At 37.0% G+C, this 21,147-nt stretch overlaps 1 protein-coding gene across 5 annotated transcripts in view; it reads right to left on the bottom strand.

The window, feature by feature from the left end:
* The window catches only part of CFAP20DC (CFAP20 domain containing), a 254,309-nt gene that overhangs the window by 87,146 nt on the left and 146,016 nt on the right, over nt 1-21,147 (bottom strand). For 2 of the 5 annotated variants that reach the window (XR_007120850.1, XM_047690656.1), the window contains exons 9-13: nt 8,835-8,971; nt 7,818-7,980; nt 5,835-5,951; nt 4,538-4,657; nt 1,791-2,125 (exon numbers count right to left, since the gene is read on the bottom strand). Coding sequence is in view for 3 of the 5 variants with exons in the window: in XM_047690656.1 (XP_047546612.1) it covers nt 1,791-2,125; nt 4,538-4,657; nt 5,835-5,951; nt 7,818-7,980; nt 8,835-8,971 (872 nt within the window). In the remaining 2 variants the exon portion in view is untranslated. Of the gene's footprint in view, nt 1-1,790; nt 2,126-4,537; nt 4,658-5,834; nt 5,952-6,385; nt 6,469-7,817; nt 7,981-8,834; nt 8,972-21,147 lie in introns of those variants that run through there. The other 3 variants (XM_047690666.1, XM_047690682.1, XR_007120851.1) reach the window with 3 other exon arrangements.

Raw genomic sequence — 21,147 nt, 5'->3', positions numbered from 1 at the left:
ACTCAGAACTTGGGTAATACATGATATATTTATTTTCAATTTCATGTAGTTGGTAATTAGTATTTGTTTGCATAATAAATGACGAAGGATGTCAGGAGTAGCTAGTAGCAGAAGACAGCACACCAAGTGATAACAAATTAAAATAATCAGAATAGTATTCTTCATTTTCCCATGAAGTTCTATTGTTTCTTGTCAAGTTCCTCATGTCATGATATTTAAAGGGCAGTTTCTCGTAAAAATTTTCCTCAAACTTTTCCAGGGAAGGAACTAACATTTCCCACCTGCCTTGAAATTTCCACTATTAAAGGAATGCTTTTGGTTTAGGTCTGAAAGATGGTGCAATACATATGGGAAGTGGATGGACTATCCCATTAATGAAATGGTATGAATTAATTTATCAGATTAGCCTATTCATACCGTAGAAGAATTGACAGCTGGGATGGAGGCAGTAGTAGATGCTGAAGGCAAATGTCTATTTTAGTTTTTATATCTTAATGTTATTCGGGGTGAAAGGGATGAAGATGTCCAGAGCAACATTTAAAATGCTGGCATCAAAAGTACTACTTATGCATAAAGGGATGTGTAGTAGGTTTATGTTTGGTATGACTAATAGTTTCACTACACTCAGAAGGCAAAAATATTGTAAAAAGAAGGATTTCCCCGCACACCTTGCTATGGAAACTCATTAAAAGTTGCAAAAAACCATAATTACTGCCTGAACAATTTCATCATATTCTCAGCTGTCTCTGAAGGTAGGAGCAATGAACCTTATCTACATCCTGCTGTCCAAGGGGGATCCTTGATCAGTTATAATTATTAAAATTTTTTTGTAAGCATATACAAAAAGTTATTCTAATTATTATTATATAATAATTATATTGGTATATAATTTGCTATATTTATATTTATTACCTATAATTAAGTAATTTATAATTCAATTTTGACATAGAAATGGTGTGTATAATTTTACAAAACCATAACTTGACTATAACCTGCTTTTAAGATAACTGTTTTCCACAGAATATAGGGATGCCTATCATTAAAGAACAAAGCTGAAGGAATTTCACAAATAAATTCATTTTGTATGAGGGAAAAGAGTCCTCATAATACATTAAGTTTAAAACAAATGTCTCAGAACTACTTTCTGTTTGGTTCATAACAAGTTTTTTTTTTAAACTTTATGTGAATTTACTAGTTTATAAACTATATTTGTATTCTAAATAATTGTGAACAGAAAACCTAGGGTAAGACAAGTCCCAGCACTAATCCATGATTCATTATCTAAACTTTAATTGGCACAACTCTTGAAATTCCGGGACCATATGGAAAATAATGAGTCCTAATAGGTCTAAGGTGGAGGGATGGCAGGGGAGTGAGGAAGCCAGAAAACCGTCAATTCAGAATGCTTAGCCACTGTGGCAGTCTCCCCAGAGAGCTAGAACAATGTGTTCTCAGTGTTTTACTGGTCTTGCCATCGTATTACTAAACCGCATGTTATTTCTCTCACTTTATGAAACAAAAAATAAAATGAGAAAACAAAAACAACCCCAAAACTGGTTTTCATAATTAAAAATGAAATTTTTAAAAATGAAATTGGCTGACTGTTAATAAAAAAGGTAGAATTCAGAGTTTCCATAACAACCTGCGGCAACTGTCGACTGACATGCAATCTGCTGCCTTTTTATAAATAGCAGCTGATTCCCCCACTTTCGTTTCAACTAGTTTTAGTGCTCGTCGGAGCTAATGGAACAACTGTGCTATAAAACGACTTCACTCATCAAGCAGTGTACCTCTTCGCTGCTGTCACGGCCATAAAAATCCTCCTCCGATTCGGTGTCTCTCCTTGTCAGGCTGGTATCCTCTTTTAGATCCAGAATAAATGGGCACCCCTCTGGGGACGTGTTCTGAGTTTTTCCATGAGGCGCTGATCGTGGTCTTGATGAAAAGGTGAAAATGTCCTTCGGGACAACCTGGGTTTCCTCTGCCAGTTGGCCATGTTCACTTTCCTTGCTGGCTTCCAGCCACATGTGTGAAGCATGGCAGGAGTCTTCATCCAGGAGAGACCGTCTGCTGGATGCCAAATGGGAAATGCGATCATCATGTTCAGGAAATATCCACTCATCTGACATTGGGGAAAGATGACAAAAATTACAGGAGTGTTCCATCAGTGTTCTATTAAGGCAGGTAGTTAGGTTAAAATTTCTTGGGTTGCAACTGAGATTTATCAAATAATGCAGAAGCCAACGAATGCAATTTATCCACCATCTTGTAACCTGCTGAACATTTAATCCATAGATCGGTGCCTATAGCTACGGGCAACTCATGTGCACTTCTCGGTCTGAGTTGAAACACTGGCCAGGAAATTTATAAGTCTGAAATAATTATCACCTGTCTTGCCGCAAGTTCTTCATAGCACAATCTGATTAATTTGACATTCCACGGGGGGAGGAAATCTTCCAAGTTTAAAAGGGTTTGAGTCACTAATATCTTCTTTTAACTGCAGGAGGGCGGAATATTTAACAAGTTTCTTTAAATAAAATAACTGGGCATTGTTTGGATTACAAATCATGGAGAAGAGGAAACCATGAAAAGGTTAACAGGGTTTTCCTTTCCATTCCACTGACTGAAACAGGACAATTCAGAGACTAAATTGAGCAGACTTTTCCAGTAATAGAAAATCCACAGAAATACTTGTTAATGTGATGGGTGAAAAAGATCTTTAATTATAGCAGAGAATGTTTTGATATATAAATCTTTTTGCACAACATTATTTGTTTTGGTTAAAAATACTCTATACTACCCCTGGGATATATTTTAACTAAAACTATAAAAAAAATTCTGAACTTTAAAAATTTTTTGAAATTTAGTTGACACACAATGTTTTGTTAGTTTCAGATGTACAACACAGTAAAAAGATTTTAATCTTTCATACAACATTGAGATAGATTTTTATAACTACGATCCAGGCAAATGTAACAGACAAATATTAAAATGATTGTCATTAAAAGCATGCTTATTTTCTTCTTTAGAATGACAGCAGGAAAAGGTTGCATTTTCTCGACTTAGTCTATTTTCCTTAAAATTTGCTTTTTTTGAGCACTATGACAATGGTGAAAATCTTACAAAAAATCTGTGTTCAGGAGAACCAAAATGTGGACATGGTAATTTTACCCTGACTCTTGAATCCTGCTCTATTTAACTTCACAAGAAAAGTAACCAAGAGACATCTAAGATTTGCTGACTTGAACTCTAAAACCTCCAGTACCAAAGGAACAAACAAAAAGACCTTTAATAAAAATAATATTAACGGCACAAATAAAATCGTATTCATCATAATGTATTCGTTTCTTAAGACTACCATTATATAATAGAACTTGCTTATAAAAAAGTGTAACAAATGTACATTTCTTAGGGAAAATCTGAAAGGGACAAGGCTTTCACATTTTCTGTAGGTAAGTGGCCTACAGCAGGCTGAATCTACATCATTGGTCCACATTCACAGGGGATGTGGAAGGTCCGGAGTCAGGGTACCATGAGCGGGTGAAATAAACAGATTTAATGGGCTGTCCTCTTTTGGACACCAAATCCTATTGCATGGTGCTAAGCACATAGCAGGTGCTTTGTAAACACAGTATATGCTTTATTAATAAATAAATGTTGAAAAAGATTATAAAAACCAATGGGCTGCATTACCTACATGGATTTATAAAGAAAATTGGAGGAAAAGATACTGGGAATCTTCATTTTGCAATTCAACAACTTGTATGACCTATGGTCAAACATATTATTAACTGTCAAAAAGTCAAGGTAAAAGGAGTGTTTCTACACCAAATGAACTCTAATTATCTCACCACCACATGCTTTTTTGGAATTCGTAGTTTTACCTCAAGTATTTCCATATCAATTGTAATGAATAATTTGGTATGTTTTCTTAGGAAAATATGTAAATTACTGTGTAATCACAATATTGCAGCAAACAAGATAAATGCAAGAATGATCACCTAAACATCTAATTAGTTTTTCTACACAGTCAGATTTATGCTAGAGACACTAATTGCGCCTAACATTTTAATGAAGGTTTCAACATTGCATAAATAAGACTGACAAACTACAAACAATTTTCATTTATTTTCCTTTTTCTCTTGCTCAAAAACAATTCGCCTTTGTAAAAGTACCACACACCTGCTAGGGAAGATATGTTGATGGGCTCAATGCTCTACACTCCAACCGTCTCCATTATAAAGAGGACTGGAGACTTGCAACAATAGGTTATCTTTGGGGATGGTGACAATGTCCTGTGAAAACTTCAGTTTCAACTTTCCTTCTGCATGATAACTGGTGCATTGAAACTTGGAAATAAAAATGCCCTTTCATCCATCAAAGTATGAGATGCAATTGGGGTTAAAAGATTTATCACAAAATGATAGATTTTAGCAAATGACTGTATCACAACTTCTCAAAATGACTGGGTTTGAAATGCTAAACATATTGATATTTCATCAATTATTAACAATTAAAGTGGACTGAAGATGCCAACCTGTTTGATCGGGAGACTGCAGTGCTGGAGAGCTGGGGTTCATCTCTGTGCTTTGTTGGGACCCGCTGTTGATGGCAACTGTTGCTTTATCTTCATTCCTGTTATTTCCTGAAGAACTGCCTTTATTGGAATAAATATTTTCCACGATGTTATTTCTTTTGATTTTTATTCATTTGGAAGAATGCTAATAACATGGTGTGCTTTTCTACATGATTATTGAAGAGTACCTTCGAGGTGATAATACAGACTATCTGCAGTTCTTTTCTTCTCCACTAGAATGTTTCAAAGATGAACTCAGCTGCATTTTTGCAGAGGGTCATCTTTAAATTTCTTGATATTTGCATGGGGGCATTTTAGATTTAAGTTTTATAATATGCAATAAAAGGAATTCTATCACCCATATTATTTTCAAAGGTTCCTATATTTTCCCTTTGGTTCCACATAAAGTAAAATGTGTTTTCTTTAAATTACATTTCTTGCACAACATGACTCAAAATTTTAAACCAAGCACTTTCCTTAAGCATTTTAAGAAAATGGACACAGAATTAACTTTTCTATTATTTTATAAAATAACATGAATCCTAACAAGCTGAATTTCAGCCTAAGAATCCTACATTTTTGAGAAATTATGCTAACAGATGTGTACATGATATACTCTGGGCTTGACTCAGGATAGAATAATGAATGTGCAGACAGATCTACACTTAAATGCCTCAAATCCAATATTCAAAGGGATAACTATAATAAAACTAATGCTTTATTGGTTGTGAATACTTGAAATTTTAACCTACATTCTATTAGCATGGAGTCCAAAGGGAGAGACAGCAAACGTTAAACACACACACACACACACACACACACACCCCTATATCTCAGATAAATATATCTGAAATATATTTGAAATATTTGAAAAGGGCCCAGTTTAAAAAGAAGAGATATATATGAAACATGAAAAATTATGAGTTAAGTTCAATTTTAGTGAAGTCTGCAGGCAGGAACCTCCTCTATCAAATTTGGGCTGTTTCTAAAAAACAATAATTTAAGCTGATTCAGCCTTTGAGAGGAGAAGTAGGGAAGTCCTTTACTTCTGAGGTACTGTCTGTTTAATCCAGCAAATCTGTTAGGGCTCTAGAGCAATTCTTTTGCAGAAAATTTGACTTCCATAATCCATGTAGAAAAGACATTTATATTTTAAATGAATTGGTTTGTGATCCTTTGAAATTTACAACCTGCAGAGAGAGATTCCATTGCTCTGAATAATATACAGATATAAGATAGTATTGAATTAGTGCCGTACCGCTGTGTGCCTCTGTCCTTTCTCTGCTGGTGCTTTTTAACCGTAATCTTCTCCTGTTATTATTCTTATCTGCTGATGGTTCTTGAGGGGGATGTGGATGCATAACATGTAGATCGGCTGGTACATTTCATATCAAAGAACAAAAAGCCAGAACAAAAAGTACTATATGGTCTGAAATAACTCAGTAAATATAATTGTAGCTATAATGAGAATGTTCAGGTATCATTGTGACATCATATAAATCTGTATCAAAATCACAACTTATTCTTTCAAGGGAAATAGGTAATTATTCCTATTCCATTATTGGGATCATATCTTTTGAAATTACTGAGACATTTTATGCATGTAACATAACCTTACAGAGAGCAACAGGTCATATGGTTAATTATACATATAACATACTATATTAAAAAATACAAAAAATGAAACTGATCACTAATATAGAAAAATAATTGCTTCCTTTGAAAGAGAAAGTTGGTAAGATATTCATATACTTAAGTATATGTAAGTATATTCATATACGTAAGTATATTCATATACTTAAGTATATGTAAGTATATTCATATACTTAAGTATATTCATAAACAGCTTGGAAGGTAGTTTCCAAAAGAATCCTGGAGAACTGTGATCACACCTGGAAAAGAATTCTTAAGTGTAATTTAACTGCATAATCATCATCATAATAATTAACAGCATTCGTAGCAGCATCTAATATTTATGGAATGCTTCTCTTCTTGGCACAATATGATGTGCTTGAGTTGTTTTTCTTGTTGAATCTTCACAATGACCCTTTGAAGCAATCATTGTTTATTACTACTACTAGGGCCAGTAGCAATTTTATCTACATTTTACAGATGAGGAAACTGAGGCCCACAGTGTTTAGGAATTTTGATCAAGTCTTACAGATGGTGATAGAGCTGGGATGGAACATCTGTGGCATTTACGTACTTCTCTCAGTTTTGTGCTATATGAGAAATATAGTCTGTAGTTGTGATCATTAATCTCTAAGTCAAATAAAATGAACCCAAATGCCTTCCTTTCCAACTCTCACAAAAGTCAGACATGCAAGGACGGAAAAATTACAGTGAGTGGTAAGACCTTGGTACTGGTCTCAATTCTTTCCAGTGATTACAAATTGCAAATCACTTTACCTCTCTGTTAGCCATGAACCCTCAATCTACAAAATGGGACAAAAATCTCTTCCTCACCAACGGGGTTCTCTGTGCATCAATAGGAGAAAATAAAAAGCACTTTACAAGTGGAAGAGATTAACTAAAAGATAAAATTAAGAAAATTTAAAACACACGTAAAGTTCCCCAAATCTAGTTAATTATAGAATGCTATGTTATTTCCTCACCAGTCATCATAAAATAAAAATGCAGGATACTATGGCAATTTGAAATAATGGAATAAAGAGACTATAAAGAGAATGATAGTTGGGGCCGCCTAGTGGCTTGGTCAGGTTAAGCATTCAACTCTTGATCTTAGCTCAGGTCTTGATCTCAGGGTCATGAGTTCAAGCCCCACGTAGCCTACAATAAACAAACAAATAAATAAAGTATTAAAAAAAGAGAGAGAGAGAACGATAGGTTCCAGAACAGAATATATGTATAAGAATTTGAAACAGATTTCAATATCTACCATCTTATTCATTTTTAAATGATAATTCTCTGGATGTTAAGATCTAATCAAGAATTAGACTTCAGGGCGCCTGGGTGGCTCAGTGGGTTAAGCCGCTGCCTTCGGCTCAGGTCATGATCTCAGCGTCCTGGGATCGAGTCCCGCATCGGGTTCTCTGCTCGGCAGAGCTCCTGCTTCCCTCTCTCTCTCTCTCTCTCTGCCTGCCTCTCCATCTACTTGTGATCTCTCTCTGTCAAATAAATAAATAAAATCTTTAAAAAAAAAAGAATTAAACTTCAAATTTATCTTCACAGGAACATTTCTATTTTCCCCCAACTATTGGCCCTTATGCATGAGTCTTACCACGAACAGGTATGGTCTGCTTTATTTGGTGAATATTTTCTTTATCTGCTTGCTCCTCTGACTCCGGCATCAGCGAGGCTGACATCTCTGCACTGCTGACACAGTCCTCGGCCACAGACTGTTGGCCTGATCGGTTATTTTTGGACCCAATGGATCTTACTGTCTGTAAGGGAGAGGAATTAATCTGCACATCTTATAATACGGGAATTGCATTTATTTTCTGTAGAATTTACAGAGACTAATAATATTTGGACAAATAAAAAGTGAGAAAAGAAACTAGAGGAAATGAGAAGTTTAGAAAGTTGGTGGAGAGGGACATTATACCAGAAAATTAGAAAGAAATGGAAGGAGAAATATAATGTGAGACAAAATAGAAGACAAGTCTTCTAGACACATAAATTAAAATGTGCTTATACTCCATCTTTAGTAGGTAGGAGTTAAAACTGAAAATCATGTGTCTGACATTCAGAGGAAATTAAAAATAAAAATATAACATTTGAGAACCTGTTTGTTGTAAGGTATCTGGTGAAGATCTGACTCCTTTTTTATTTTTATTTTTTAAAAGATTTTATTTATTTTATTTATTCATGAGAGTCAGGGGCAGAGGGAAAAGTAGGCTCCCTGCAGGGAGCTCGATGTGGGACTTGACCCCAGCACCCTGGGATCATGACGTGAGCCAAAGGCAGCTGCTTAACCAAATGAGCCACTCAGGGATCCTGATCCAACTCCTTGACAGAGACCACAAAATGTGTTCACATATATTTGCCTTTAAGTTTTGTTAACATATTTGATCAAAAGAATACTCAGAAATGTTAACTGTGTTGACATGACAAAAATAAAACAGACTGAGTTCTTTTAAAATCCAGAATTTCTGTTCTAAATTTATTCAAGGCTTCTGCTTTTGGCATATATTCCCCATCCCCCCAACCCCCCCGCCCCCTTCCGGTGCACTGTGGAAAAAAAACCCTTCTCCCATGCCCCTCATGCTGAGACAAGCTCTTCAGACCTTGCTCCTACCTCAGTGGATATCCTCATGTTATTCCTTCTTCCAGAGAGTGGAGGTGGTCCCAGAACTCTGGATCCAAAGGCGATATGACAAACATCTTGATTTTTACTGTTGCGCACATTACCTGTTCCCTTGTTAATGAACTGATCTGTTTTGTTCAAAAAGGAAATAATAGTCCATTAATGGACATCATGACAAACACCGTGTTGCAATGTTTCTGAATGTACAATACAGGTGTCCTGTGATCTGAATCTTCCCTCTCCACTACAGGGCATCTATAAAAAATTCAGATACTGGAGCCCAATATCAGATCTACCAGATCCGTAGAATTAGAATCTTGGGAAAGTGCGGTAGAAATCTATAATTTTAACAAATTCCCCTTAATGGTTCTTATGCTGTCATTTGAGAAACACAAATGCCACAAATATTTTTCCTCAGAGAGAGAGAAAAGAAAAGAAAGCTACTAAAAAATATATCTTATTTTCTCTTTAAGGAAATAATTTAAAAAAACTATTTAACTCAATTGAACAAACATGTGATTGAGTACTCTTAAGCATTTCCTAGAAGTTTTTAGTGACACAAAATTGGTAAGATAGATCACTTGCCCTCAAAGGAGGGGATAGTAAAAGTAAACAGGTAATCATAACATAAAGCAGAGCAGTGGAAAGTGACCTCTTGTTCCTCAAAAAATTAAAAATAGAATTACCCTATAATCCAGTAATCACACTACTGGGTATTTACCCGTAAAATACAAAAACACTAATTTGAAAGCATACCTGTACTTCTGTGTTTATTGCAGCACTATTTACAATAGCCAAACTATGGAAGCAGCCCAAGTGCTCAGTGATAGATGAACAGATGAAGAAGAAGTGGTACATATATACAATGGAATATTTAGCCATAAAAAGAATGAAATCTTGCCATTAGCAAGGACATGGATGGAGCCAGGGAGTATAATATGAAGTGAAACAAGTCAGAAACAAGTATGATCTTATTCATCTGTGGAATTTAAGAGGCAAAACAAATGAGCAAATGGAAAAAAAAGAGAGAGGGGCCACCAAGAAACAGACTCTTAACTCTAGAGAACAAACTCATGGTTACCAGATGAGAGGTAGGTGGCGGGAAGGGTGAAATAGGGGGTAGGGAGTACACTTACCATGACTGGAAAAAAAAAAAAAAAAGTGACTTCTTGAATGGACCTTGAATGACTGATGATGTTTCAGGGATAAAAGATGTAGGGTACCCAGAGATAAGAAAGAGTGAACTGGTAGGGTATACTTGGGGAAAAATGAAATTGCCAGTTTAGCTGGAAGGATGGGTTTGGGTCACAATGAAAACAACCTTAAACTATTAGGAGCCTATTCTAAATTTGACAGATGATAGGGTATCATTGAAAATTTTGGGGGAGAAAGAGAACAAACTGTAGCACCTTCAGGATAAGGCAGGTATGCTTTACCAAACCTTACTGCTTTTCCCTTCTGGAAACACAGCTACATTACATTTCTGAGCCTTCCCTGAAGTTATATGGGTCATGTGACTGATATCTTATTAATGAGACCTGAGAAGTGAAATGTGATAAGGGTAAGCTACTTCCTGGCCCCTAACACCTCCCACATAATCCCCCATACTCTCTCTTCCTGCATCTCTTAACAAGATGCAGAACATCCAGGGGAGGGCTTTAAGGCCTGGAGAGGAACCCCTGGGTGAAAGGAGTCTGGGTCTCTGAATGACCTTATGGAAGGCTGCCCAAGGAACTCCTGATTGGACAAGGCTGTGGGCTCTTTGTGACTGCAGGTGAGGGTAATGGCTCTTAACTCAAAAAACTGCCTGCAACCTAGAAAGTCTTCTGCTGTTCCCCCTTGCAAGACAGAACCAACTTGAATATTATGATGTTGGCTCTGAGTAAGTCCACATTTGTCCTACAGTCCTGGATATAGATGAGCTACTGGCCACTTCTGTCTAACCCTTTCTCCAGAAAAAATTCCTGTAGTTAGCTAGGTGGTCTCCTTTGCCTCTGCTAAAGAGCTATAACTTTACATGTGGAGTTAGAAACAACTTTTCTGCAACGGCATGAGAAAAGTCACCAAAGTTTGTGAAAACATACCATGCTTAGAAAGCTCCACTTGTGGGGCACCTGGGTGGCTCAGTGGGTTGAAGCCTCTGCCTTCGGCTCGGGTCGTGGTCCCAGGGTTCTGGGATCGAGCCCCACATCGGGCTCTCTGCTCAGCGGCGAGCCTGCTTTCCCCTCTCTCTCTCTGCCTGCCTCTCTGCCTACTTGTGATCTCTGTCTGTCAAATAAATAAAATAAAATCTTAAAAAAATTAAAAAAAAAAAAAAAGAAGCTCCACTTGTTTAGATCTGAGTAGAAGTTATATGTGTGGGTAAATGGGTGTTTTCTGGGTCTGGTTTTATGTCTGCAATAGATGAAGATGAAGAGATGGGCAAGGGTCAGACTGCTGACATGATCTGAAAGAATGTTTGCTGGAAAGAAGATCTAACATGGTGGGATGGCAAAGTGGTGATGTGACACACTGTTTCAGTTTTCTTCAAATTCTTGAAGCCCTGGTAGATAGAAGAGAAATCCCATTTGTCCAAAGGGCCAAATCAGAACTAGTGAGAAGAACTGACTTTAAGGTTTTAGTCCAACATAAGGAACATCTTTCTTTAATTAAGCATGTGTGGTCATTGTGGTGGAGGATGTTCTGTAACTTTGAAGATGTCCAAGCAGAAGTCTGAGAAGTTATTCTGGCTGTTGTAAAGCAGATTCAGACACCAGAGGGCTTCCTGCTTTCCATTTCTGGCCTAGTCCTCTCTTCTGAGCTCCACACCTGTATCTAGTGGCTTTCTTTCTCAGTTCCTCTTCCATGTCTCAAAGATGCTTCAAGAGGAAAACATGATCCAATGACTGGCACCACGGTCCACGGAGTTTGAAGAGTTAGGATCCAGGTGTCATCCCTGACTCCTCTCTTCAGCTTCTCCACAGCCAACTCATGTCTACTTCTCTCCACCTCCTCCGTCAGCACTGCAGTCTAGGCGACCGCATCCCTCTCCTGGATGATCACAGAATGTCTCAAGGGATTCCCCATGTCGATGCTGGGTCCCTGACCCAGGTCCTCTCCAAAATGTAGCCAGAGTTGTCTTAGGCAAACATACATCTGATCAAGTCATTCTTTTCCCTCACTTAAAACTTTTCAGTGTCTTCCCTGTTGCATTTAGGATTAAGAAGAATCCTAACAGTGGCTGCAAAAACGTACATGTCTGGCTTCAGTTCACACCTCTCACCCCTCATTTTCTGCTCTCTCCACAGACTGGTCTCCTCAGTTCTTCTTGCCTACCATCTAATTTGTGTGTGCTGTTCTCCATAGCTAGAAGGCTCTTCCAGTATAGGTACTCCCATAACCCTCCCTTCTTAAAACTTGTTAAAATTGCACTTAATTTTTTTTTTAAATCCAGTTAACATATAGTGTATTATTAGTTGCAGGGACAGAATTTAGTGATTCATCGGTATATATAACATAACATGTAACACCTAGTGCTCATTATAGCAAGTGCCCTCCTTAATGCCCATCACTGAATTATCACATCCCCCCATCCACTTCCCCTCCAGCAACCCTCACTTTGTGTCCTAGAGTTAAGAGTCTTTTCTGGTTTGCCTCCCTCTCTGTTTTTATCTTATTTTATTTTTCCTTCCCTTCCCCTATGTTCATCTGTTTTGTCTTTTAAATTCCACACATGAGTGAAATCACATGGTATTTGTCTTTGATTGACTTATTTCCCTTAGCATAATACCCTCTGGTTCCATACACATCATTGCAAATGGCAAGATTTCATTCTTTTAAAATTGTACTTTTACATGTGTTTGTGGGATTCTCTGATAATGTATGCTCAGTAGATATAAATTCAGTAGCCTAGTTTGTCACCCCTGAATTACTAGCCTGATACCTGACATGGAATGATAGATCCCTGCTGAGCAAAATGAATGAATCATTAAATGTAATGAGTCAAATGGGATATTGGATTAAATGACTAAATATTTCTAATTATGGCTAGAATTTCATTTCTCATTTTAAGAAAATTCCATCTGCAGGTTTTATTGTGAATGGAGGAAGACTGGGCAGGACTGGACAACTGCCAGGATATGGGGGATGAGAGAGAAGGCTCAACAATGACCAAGACATTGATAATTGATAATTACCACATGAGTGGTATGGCTTTCAACATCAGTAGTGCTATACAGCACCACAATCAGATGCCTCCTCAGGTTACATGTGAAATGTTCTAGTGTTAGCATGTAGACTTGGCTGTGTGTGCATCTGTGTTTTTTTTAGTCACTATAAATAACCATTTGGAGTTAATGAAACATCATTGGTCTCTCAGGATCAATAACAGAAAGCAATGACACAAATCCCAGGCTAATCAGAAAAATTTATTATAGAATCTATCATCATTTTTACAATCTGTGATCAAGTAGAACAAATTCTAGTCTACTGATTTTGTTCTCAAACTTGGATTTTCCCAGAAAGAGCCATTGAAGGTCCTGAGGGGCATGGAATATGTGTTGGGGTTACATGGGAATTTTAGTATCAGAATAGGAACTTTTCTTCCCCTAACTTCTAGTCATGGGAACCATTAGGCTATGGGCATATCTTTTGCACACCTTTCTGTTCAAACATTTTATGGGGTGATTTCCTTAATGTTTTTTCAAATTCTTTATATACACATGGAGGTTCCCCCACAACTAATTTAAGCTCCTTTGAGTAGAAAGACCATTTATTTGGTACTGTATGTATCTCCAACTGTGGAGCTTGGGACAGTACATGGGGGACAATGGATAAAGTTCATCACAATTATTAAATAGTATTAAAGATTAAAAGGAAGATTTTTAGGGGAGGGAATATTAAAAAAACACACTGACATAGTTCTAGCTCTAATTCCAACAAAATGTATATATAAACTAGTTTGTAGCTATTTAAAAAATTAAAATTCCTAAATACCTTGAATTTTTTAGAGGAATCTCTTACTTAGCAGTGGATATTCAGTGACCATTAAAGATACATGAAAACCTCATATAATATAGTCTTCTAAATAACAGAAAATTAGATATGACTATATTTTATAAGAAGTTCTACTACAGAATTCCTTTAGAGTAACCTACCACTCTGCATTTAAACTTAAGTTTATTTTTTTTTAATTTACAAATGTTAGTATACTTTTTTCACAAGCGAAAGTATACCAGTACTCTACCCATTAAGTATTTCTTTAATTAGCAGATTTTTAAAAAATTTCTTGGTACAATTAACATATACACATTCTTAAAGGCTATTCCATTTTAGTAATTCTATTTATAATCATTAATTGTCACAATTATCTCTATAAACATGTATCATGCTATTTATCTACTATGAGAGAATCCTAATTAAAACCTACAAGGAAAAGTAATTTAAACTTTTGGTTTCTAAAATAAAAAGTAAAAGGACAAAGTTTCTATAATGAGAAAAACCTTAATAAAAGAAAACTACAAGCAGAAACGCATGCCTTTTGAATTCTTTTTTTTTTTTTTTAAAGATTTTATTTATTTATTTGTCAGAGAGAGAGAGGGAGAGAGAGTGAGCACAGGCAGACAGAATGGCAGGAAGAGGCAGAGGGAGAAGCAGGCTCCCCGCCGAGCAAGGAGCCCGATGTGGGACTCGATCCCAGGACGCTGGGATCATGACCCGAGCCGAAGGCAGCTGCCTAACCAACTGAGCCACCCAGGTGTCCCTGCCTTTTGAATTCTAAAGGGAGCTCTTTTAAGAGCTGATATCAATATGCACAATATAAGGTTAAAAAATCAAGATTAGATTAAAGTCATGCTCTAGGCATTTCATTTTGAGTTTGTGGAAAATGAACTTGGTGTAGGTCAGAGATGTTACCGTTAATTATTTTGGTATTTTATGAGGGGTACATGCCTTTGTAGTTAGAATATAAAACCTGAGGGTCTACTCTCTAATTGTCTTTTAGAAAAATAAACATTCATTTTTGTCTCAAGATACAATGTTCTAATTATTATAGTCATTTAAGTTTGCAGGGTTTTCAAAGCTTAACCAGAAAAACCTGCTGAATTTTCAACTCTAATCATTGAAGGGTCATGCTCAAGATTTACATCTATTATCTGGCAATCAAATCAGAATTAAACTTGCTACCAAAATCCAGACCTTGAATTAGATTAATTTTTATTTTATTATATGTGCACTGTTAAAAAGAATGTCAAAATTACAAAAAAAAAGCTGATCTAGGGAAGCAATATTATTTTAGACAAGGTATTTAGCCTTTCTAAGCTTCACTTCCTTTTTATAAGATTAGGATAATAATAGTACTTAAGTCATGGTGTTTTTGTTAGATCGTATGAAACAATGCATGCAACATGCCAAATGTGTTCAATAGGGACTAAATGCTTAATAAATATGTTATTCATATCTTCCATCTTGAATAGCATTTAATACTTTACAAAGCCCATTCATAATCACTTATTCCTTCATTCATCCATCCTTTCAGTAGTGACTGGGCACCAGGTCTGAGCAGTTGTATCTCATTAATAAAAAGTTTAAGGGGGGAGGAGCAAGATGGCAGAGGAGTAGGAGACTGAAATATCATCAGGTCCCAGGAGTTCAGCTAGATATTTATCAAACCATTCTGAATGCCTACAAACTCAACAGGTGATAGAAGAGAATAAGAGCAGTAATTCTAGAACAGAATATTGACCACTTTCTGGAAGGTAGGACATGCAGAGAAGTAGATCTGTAGTGATGGGAAGATAGACCGTGGTGGGAGGGGCCGGCTCTTGGCAAGCAGTAGAACAGCAGAGCACAAAATTGGAATTTTTAGAAGTCTGCTCCACTGAGGGACATTGCTCCAGAGGCTAAGCAGTAGGGGTGGCCCTCACTGGGATAGTAAGGTCTCAGGACCCACAGGGTCACAGAAAGACCTGGGCTGTCTGAGAGTGGCCCAGCTCCCAGTATTAGAGTGGAAAAGCCAGCTGCAGAGATGGAGCTGAGGCATGGGCTCTCAGCTCAGGATTACCTTAAACCATGATCCAATGTACAGTCAGGTGACTGCTCTTCAAGGAGGGACCCCATAAGCAGCAGATCTGGGGAGACTCCCTCCTATGGCAGGGGAGTGTGCTGCGGGAATTGGCTGGGTTTGGAGACTCCAAATGGGGGCATGCACCACAGATAGAAATGCTGGGTCACAGGCTGGGTGAGCACAGAGTGTGGCTAGAGACCAGAGAGATGGGAGGGATTGACTGCTCTTCAATGAGGGGGCACTGAGGAGTGGGGCCCTGAGCTCTCAGCTCCTATGGGGTAGAGATTGGGAGGCCGCCATCTTCATTCTGTCCTCCAAAGCTGTACGGAAAGCGTTCAGGGAACAACATCTAGGAGAGCGAATCTGAGCAGATTACTTAGACTGGCCCCTGGCAAGGGCGGTGCAATTCCACCTCCAGCAAAGACATTTGAGAATCACTACAACAGGCTCCTCCCCTAGAAGATAAGCAAGAACATCCAGCCAGGACCAAGTTCACCAATTAATGAGATCTGTGGAACTCCAGAGCTAGGGGAAAGCAGCACATAGAATTCATGGCCTTTTCCCCATGATCCTTTAGTCTTTTAAAGTTAAATTTTTAAAATTTTATTTTTTTATTCTATTCTTAAAATTTTCCTTTTTCCTATTTTAACATTTTTAACTATTTTATCTTATCAATACCTTTTTAAAAATCTTTTAAAATTTTCATTGTTATAGTCATATTTTATCCCTTCAATGTATTTAACCTTATTTTTTATATACATATAGGTTTTTTCCTTCAAAATTTTGGGATAAAATTTCTTCTAAATATACCCTAAATATATCAAATAGATCAAAATATACCCTAAATCTAGCGCATGGCTTTGTTTTAATCTCCAGCCTGATCACATGCTTTCCTCTTTTTTTTTTTAATCTTTCTTCAACCAACTTCTTATCTTATCAATTCCTTTTTTAGAATATTTTTAAATTTTCATCTTTACAGTCATATTCCATCCCTTCATCATGTTTACCCTTATTTTTGTATATATATTTTTCTTTCTTTAAAATTTTGGGAGGTAGTTTCTTCTAACAGACCAAAATATACCCAAAATCAAGTATGTGACTCTGCTCTATTCACCAGTCTAATATATAGAACCATACGATTCTCTCAATAGATGCAGAAAAAGCATTTGACAAAGTACAGCATCCTTTCTTCATCAAACCTCTTCACAATGTAGGCAGAGAGCGTACATACCTCAACATCATAAAAGCCATCTATGAAAAACCCACAGCGAATATCATTCTCAATGGGGAAAAACTGAGAGCTTTTCCTATGGTCAGGAATATGGCAGGGATGTCCACTATCACCACTGCTATTCAACATAGTATTGAATATCCTAGCCTCAGCAATCAGGCAACAAAAAGAAATAAAAAGCATCCGAATCAGCAAAGAAGAAATCAAACCCTCACTCTTTGTAGATGATATGATACTTTAGGTGGAAAACCCAAAGACTCCATCCCCAAACTGCTAGAAATCATACAGGAATTCAGTAAAGTGTCAGGATATAAAATCACTGCACAGAAATCAGTTGCATTTCTATAAGCCAACAGCAAGATAGAAGAAAGAGAAATTAAAGAGTTGATCCCATTTACAGTTGCACCCAAAACCCCAAGATACCTAGGAATAAACCTAACCAAAAGGGCAAAGAAACTGTACTCAGAAAATTATAAAGTACTCATGAAGAAATTGAGGAAGATACAAGGAAATGAAAAAAATCCTTCCATGCTTATCGTTTGGAAGAACCAATATTGTGAAAATGTCTATGCTACCTAAAGCAATCTACACATTTAACGCAATCCGTATCAAAATACCATCAATTTTTTTCAAAGAAATGGAATAAATAATCCTAAAATTTATATGGAATCAGGAAAGACCGCAAATAGCCAGAGAAATGTTGAAAAAGAAAAGCAAAGTTGGTGGCATCAAAATTTCAGACTTCAAGCTCTAGTCCAAACCTATAATCATCAATACAGTATAGTACTGGCACAAAAACAGACACATAGATCAATGGAACAGAGCAGAGAACCCAGAAATGAACTCTCAATTTTATGGTCAACTAATCTTTGACAAAGCAGGAAAGAATGTCCAATGGAAAAATGAGTCTCTTCAACAAATGGTTTTGGGAAAATTGGATGGCCACATGCAGAAGAATGAACCTGGACCATTTCCTTACACCACACACAAAAATAGATGTAAAATGGATGAAAGACCTGAGTGCGAGGCACGAATCCATCAAAATCCTTGAGAACACAGATTGTACCTCTTCAACCTCAGCCGCAGCAACTTATTCCTAAACATATCACCAAAGGCAAGGGAAGAAAGGGCAAAAATGAACTATTGGGACTTCATCAAGATCAAAAGCTCTTGCAAAACAAAGGAAACAACCAACAAAACCAAAAGACAAACGACAGAATGGGAGAGATATTTGCAAGTGACATATCAGATAAAGAGCTAGTATTCAAAATCCATAAAGAACTTATCAAACTCAACACCCAAAGAACAAAGAATCCAATCAAGAAATGGCAGAAGATATGAACAGACATTTTGGCAAAGAAGACATTGGATGGCCAACAGACACATGAAAAAGTACTCAACATCACTTGGCATCAGGGAAATACAAATCAAAACCACAGTGAGATACCACCTCACACCAGTCAGAATGGCTAAAATTAAGTAGTCAGGAAATGACAGATGTTGGCGAGGATGCGGAGAAGGGGAACCCTCCTACACTCTTGATGGGAATGCAAGCTGATGCAGCCGCTCTTGAAAACAGCATGGAGGGTCCTCAAAAAGTTGAAAATAGAGCTTCCCTATGACCCAGCAATCGCACTACTTGGTATTTATCCTAAGGATACAAATGTAGTGATCTGATGGGGCATGTGCACCTGAATGTTTATAGCATCAATGTTCACAACAGCCAAACTATGGAAATAACATAGATGTCCATCAACAGATGAATGGATAAAGAAGATGTGGCATATATATATATACAATGGAATACTATGCAATCATCAAAAGAAATGAAATCTTGCCATTTGCAACGATGTGGATGGAACTAGAGGGTATTATGCTAAGCGAAATAAGTCAATCAGAGAAAGACAATTATCATATGATCTCTTTGATATGTGGAATTTGAGAAGCAGGGTGGGGGGTAGTCAGGGTAGGGAGGGAAAAAAATGAAACAAGATGGGATCAGGAGGGAGATAAACCGTAAGAGACTCTTAATCTCACGAAACAAAATGAGGGTTGCTGGGGGGTGGGAGAGCAGGGATAGGGTGGTTGGGTTATGGACACTGGGGAGGGTATGTGCTATGGTGAGTGCTGTGAAATGTGTAAGCCTTATGATTCACAGACCTGTACCCTTGGGGCAAATAATACATTATATGTTAATTTAAAAAAGTTTAAGACATTTTTGAAAGGTAATAAAACACATTAGAAACTAAAATTAGAATATCTCTTTTTCTAAACTTGAGTATGACCTTAGACAATGTCATCTGTGAGTAAAGTTAGGATATGGCAACAAGATAAAAAGTAATAAAGCACAAGATATTACTTTTCTTCACAAACTCTTAATTTATTAAAAAGCTATCAATAGTCTAGCTTTTGGTCTTTAAAATTAATGAGTAAAGAAAACTTTTCAGGGAAACAATTTTATTATCTCAAGAAAACTTTCCATTTTTGATAGAATGGAGCTTAAATATAATATAGGTCTTGGTAGATAGTTTCCATCATTTGGTTTTGGAAATAGCAGTTTCCTATGACATGAGAAGGCTCCTCAGAAGAAAATCCTTAAAACAAGTAGTGAGAAATTGCTTAATGGGAGCAAGCAGTTAAGAATGCTTCTTAGAGGGGCACCTGGATGGCTCAGTGGGTTAAGCCTCTGCCTTCAGCTCAGGTCATGATCTCAGGGTCCTGGGATCGAGCCCCACATTGGGCTCTCTGCTCAGCAAGGAGCCTGATTCCTCCCCTCTTTGCCTGCTGCTCTGCCTACTTGTAATCTCTCTCTCTCTCTGTTAAATAAATACATTAAATATTTAAAAAAAAAAAAGAATGCTTCTTAGAATCCAGACTACCTGGTCACATCCTGAATCTCTCACTCACTAATTAATTTGTCTGTGAGCCTCAGTTTCCTTACCTACAAAATGATAATTATGATGGTTTCTATACAAAAAGATATATGAGAGGATTAAATGGAATAAATGATGTGTGATGGCTAATTTTATGTATCAACTTGACTGGACCACTGGGTGCCCAGATTAAACACTGCTCTGAGTATGACTATGAGGGCCTTTCTGGATGAAATGAACATCTGAATCGATAAAATTCACCCCAACGTAGGTGGGCCTTATCACCCAATCCAAGGAGGCCTGAATATACCAAAAAGGTAGAGGAAGTGAGAATTTGATCTCTCTGCCTGACCCCTTAATTAGGACATTGGTCTTCAGCCATCCTCAGATTGGCATTTTTCACTATTGGCTCTCCTGGACTTAGACAGAAACTCCACCATTGGCTCCTCTGGTCTCCCAGCCTGACCACTGTAGATCCTAGGACTTCTCAGTCCCCATAACTGTGTGACCCAATTCTTTATGATCGGTCTCTCTCTCCCTCTCCATGTATATATATTCTAAAACCAAATGATGGAAATTATCAAGGCCTATATGGTATGTAAGTTGTATATATGTGAGTGTTCTGTTTCTCTGGAGAACTTGACTGGTACACTACGCAAAGGATACAGCAAAAAGTCACTAAACATTAGTAGTGATGATGATGATGATTTGCTGCTTAATATACTCATCTTCTCAAATTATATGGCCAGCATTTCATTCACTCCTTGATCACTTAATTAATAAATATCTACTGAGTTCCTGGTAAGGGTTAAAGATTGAGTTAGATGCTAGGGATACAACAATAAACAGGACCCCTGCAGTTTTGAAGCTCACATTCCCCTTCAGGAGACAGCAATAAACAAACAAAGAATTAAGGAAAAAGAAAATACAGGTAAGGATAAGTGCTGTGATGGAAATAAAAGCAGGGTGATGTTAAAGAGAGGGTGTCTTGGGGGTTACTGGATGATTATGGCTTCATGTTCACCACTATGTGAACTATGTATTAAAATGTACATGAGCATAATTGATACTAATACTGTATAGATTGTCACAGATATTCCCCTATTACATCATAAATAAACAAGTCTAATATACAACTATATATTTAAAAGATTTTCT

This window comes from Lutra lutra, chromosome 1, assembly GCF_902655055.1.
Source record: "Lutra lutra chromosome 1, mLutLut1.2, whole genome shotgun sequence".
Classification (NCBI taxonomy): Eukaryota; Metazoa; Chordata; class Mammalia; order Carnivora; family Mustelidae; genus Lutra; species Lutra lutra.
This window is presented reverse-complemented; position numbering and strand designations above follow the sequence as displayed.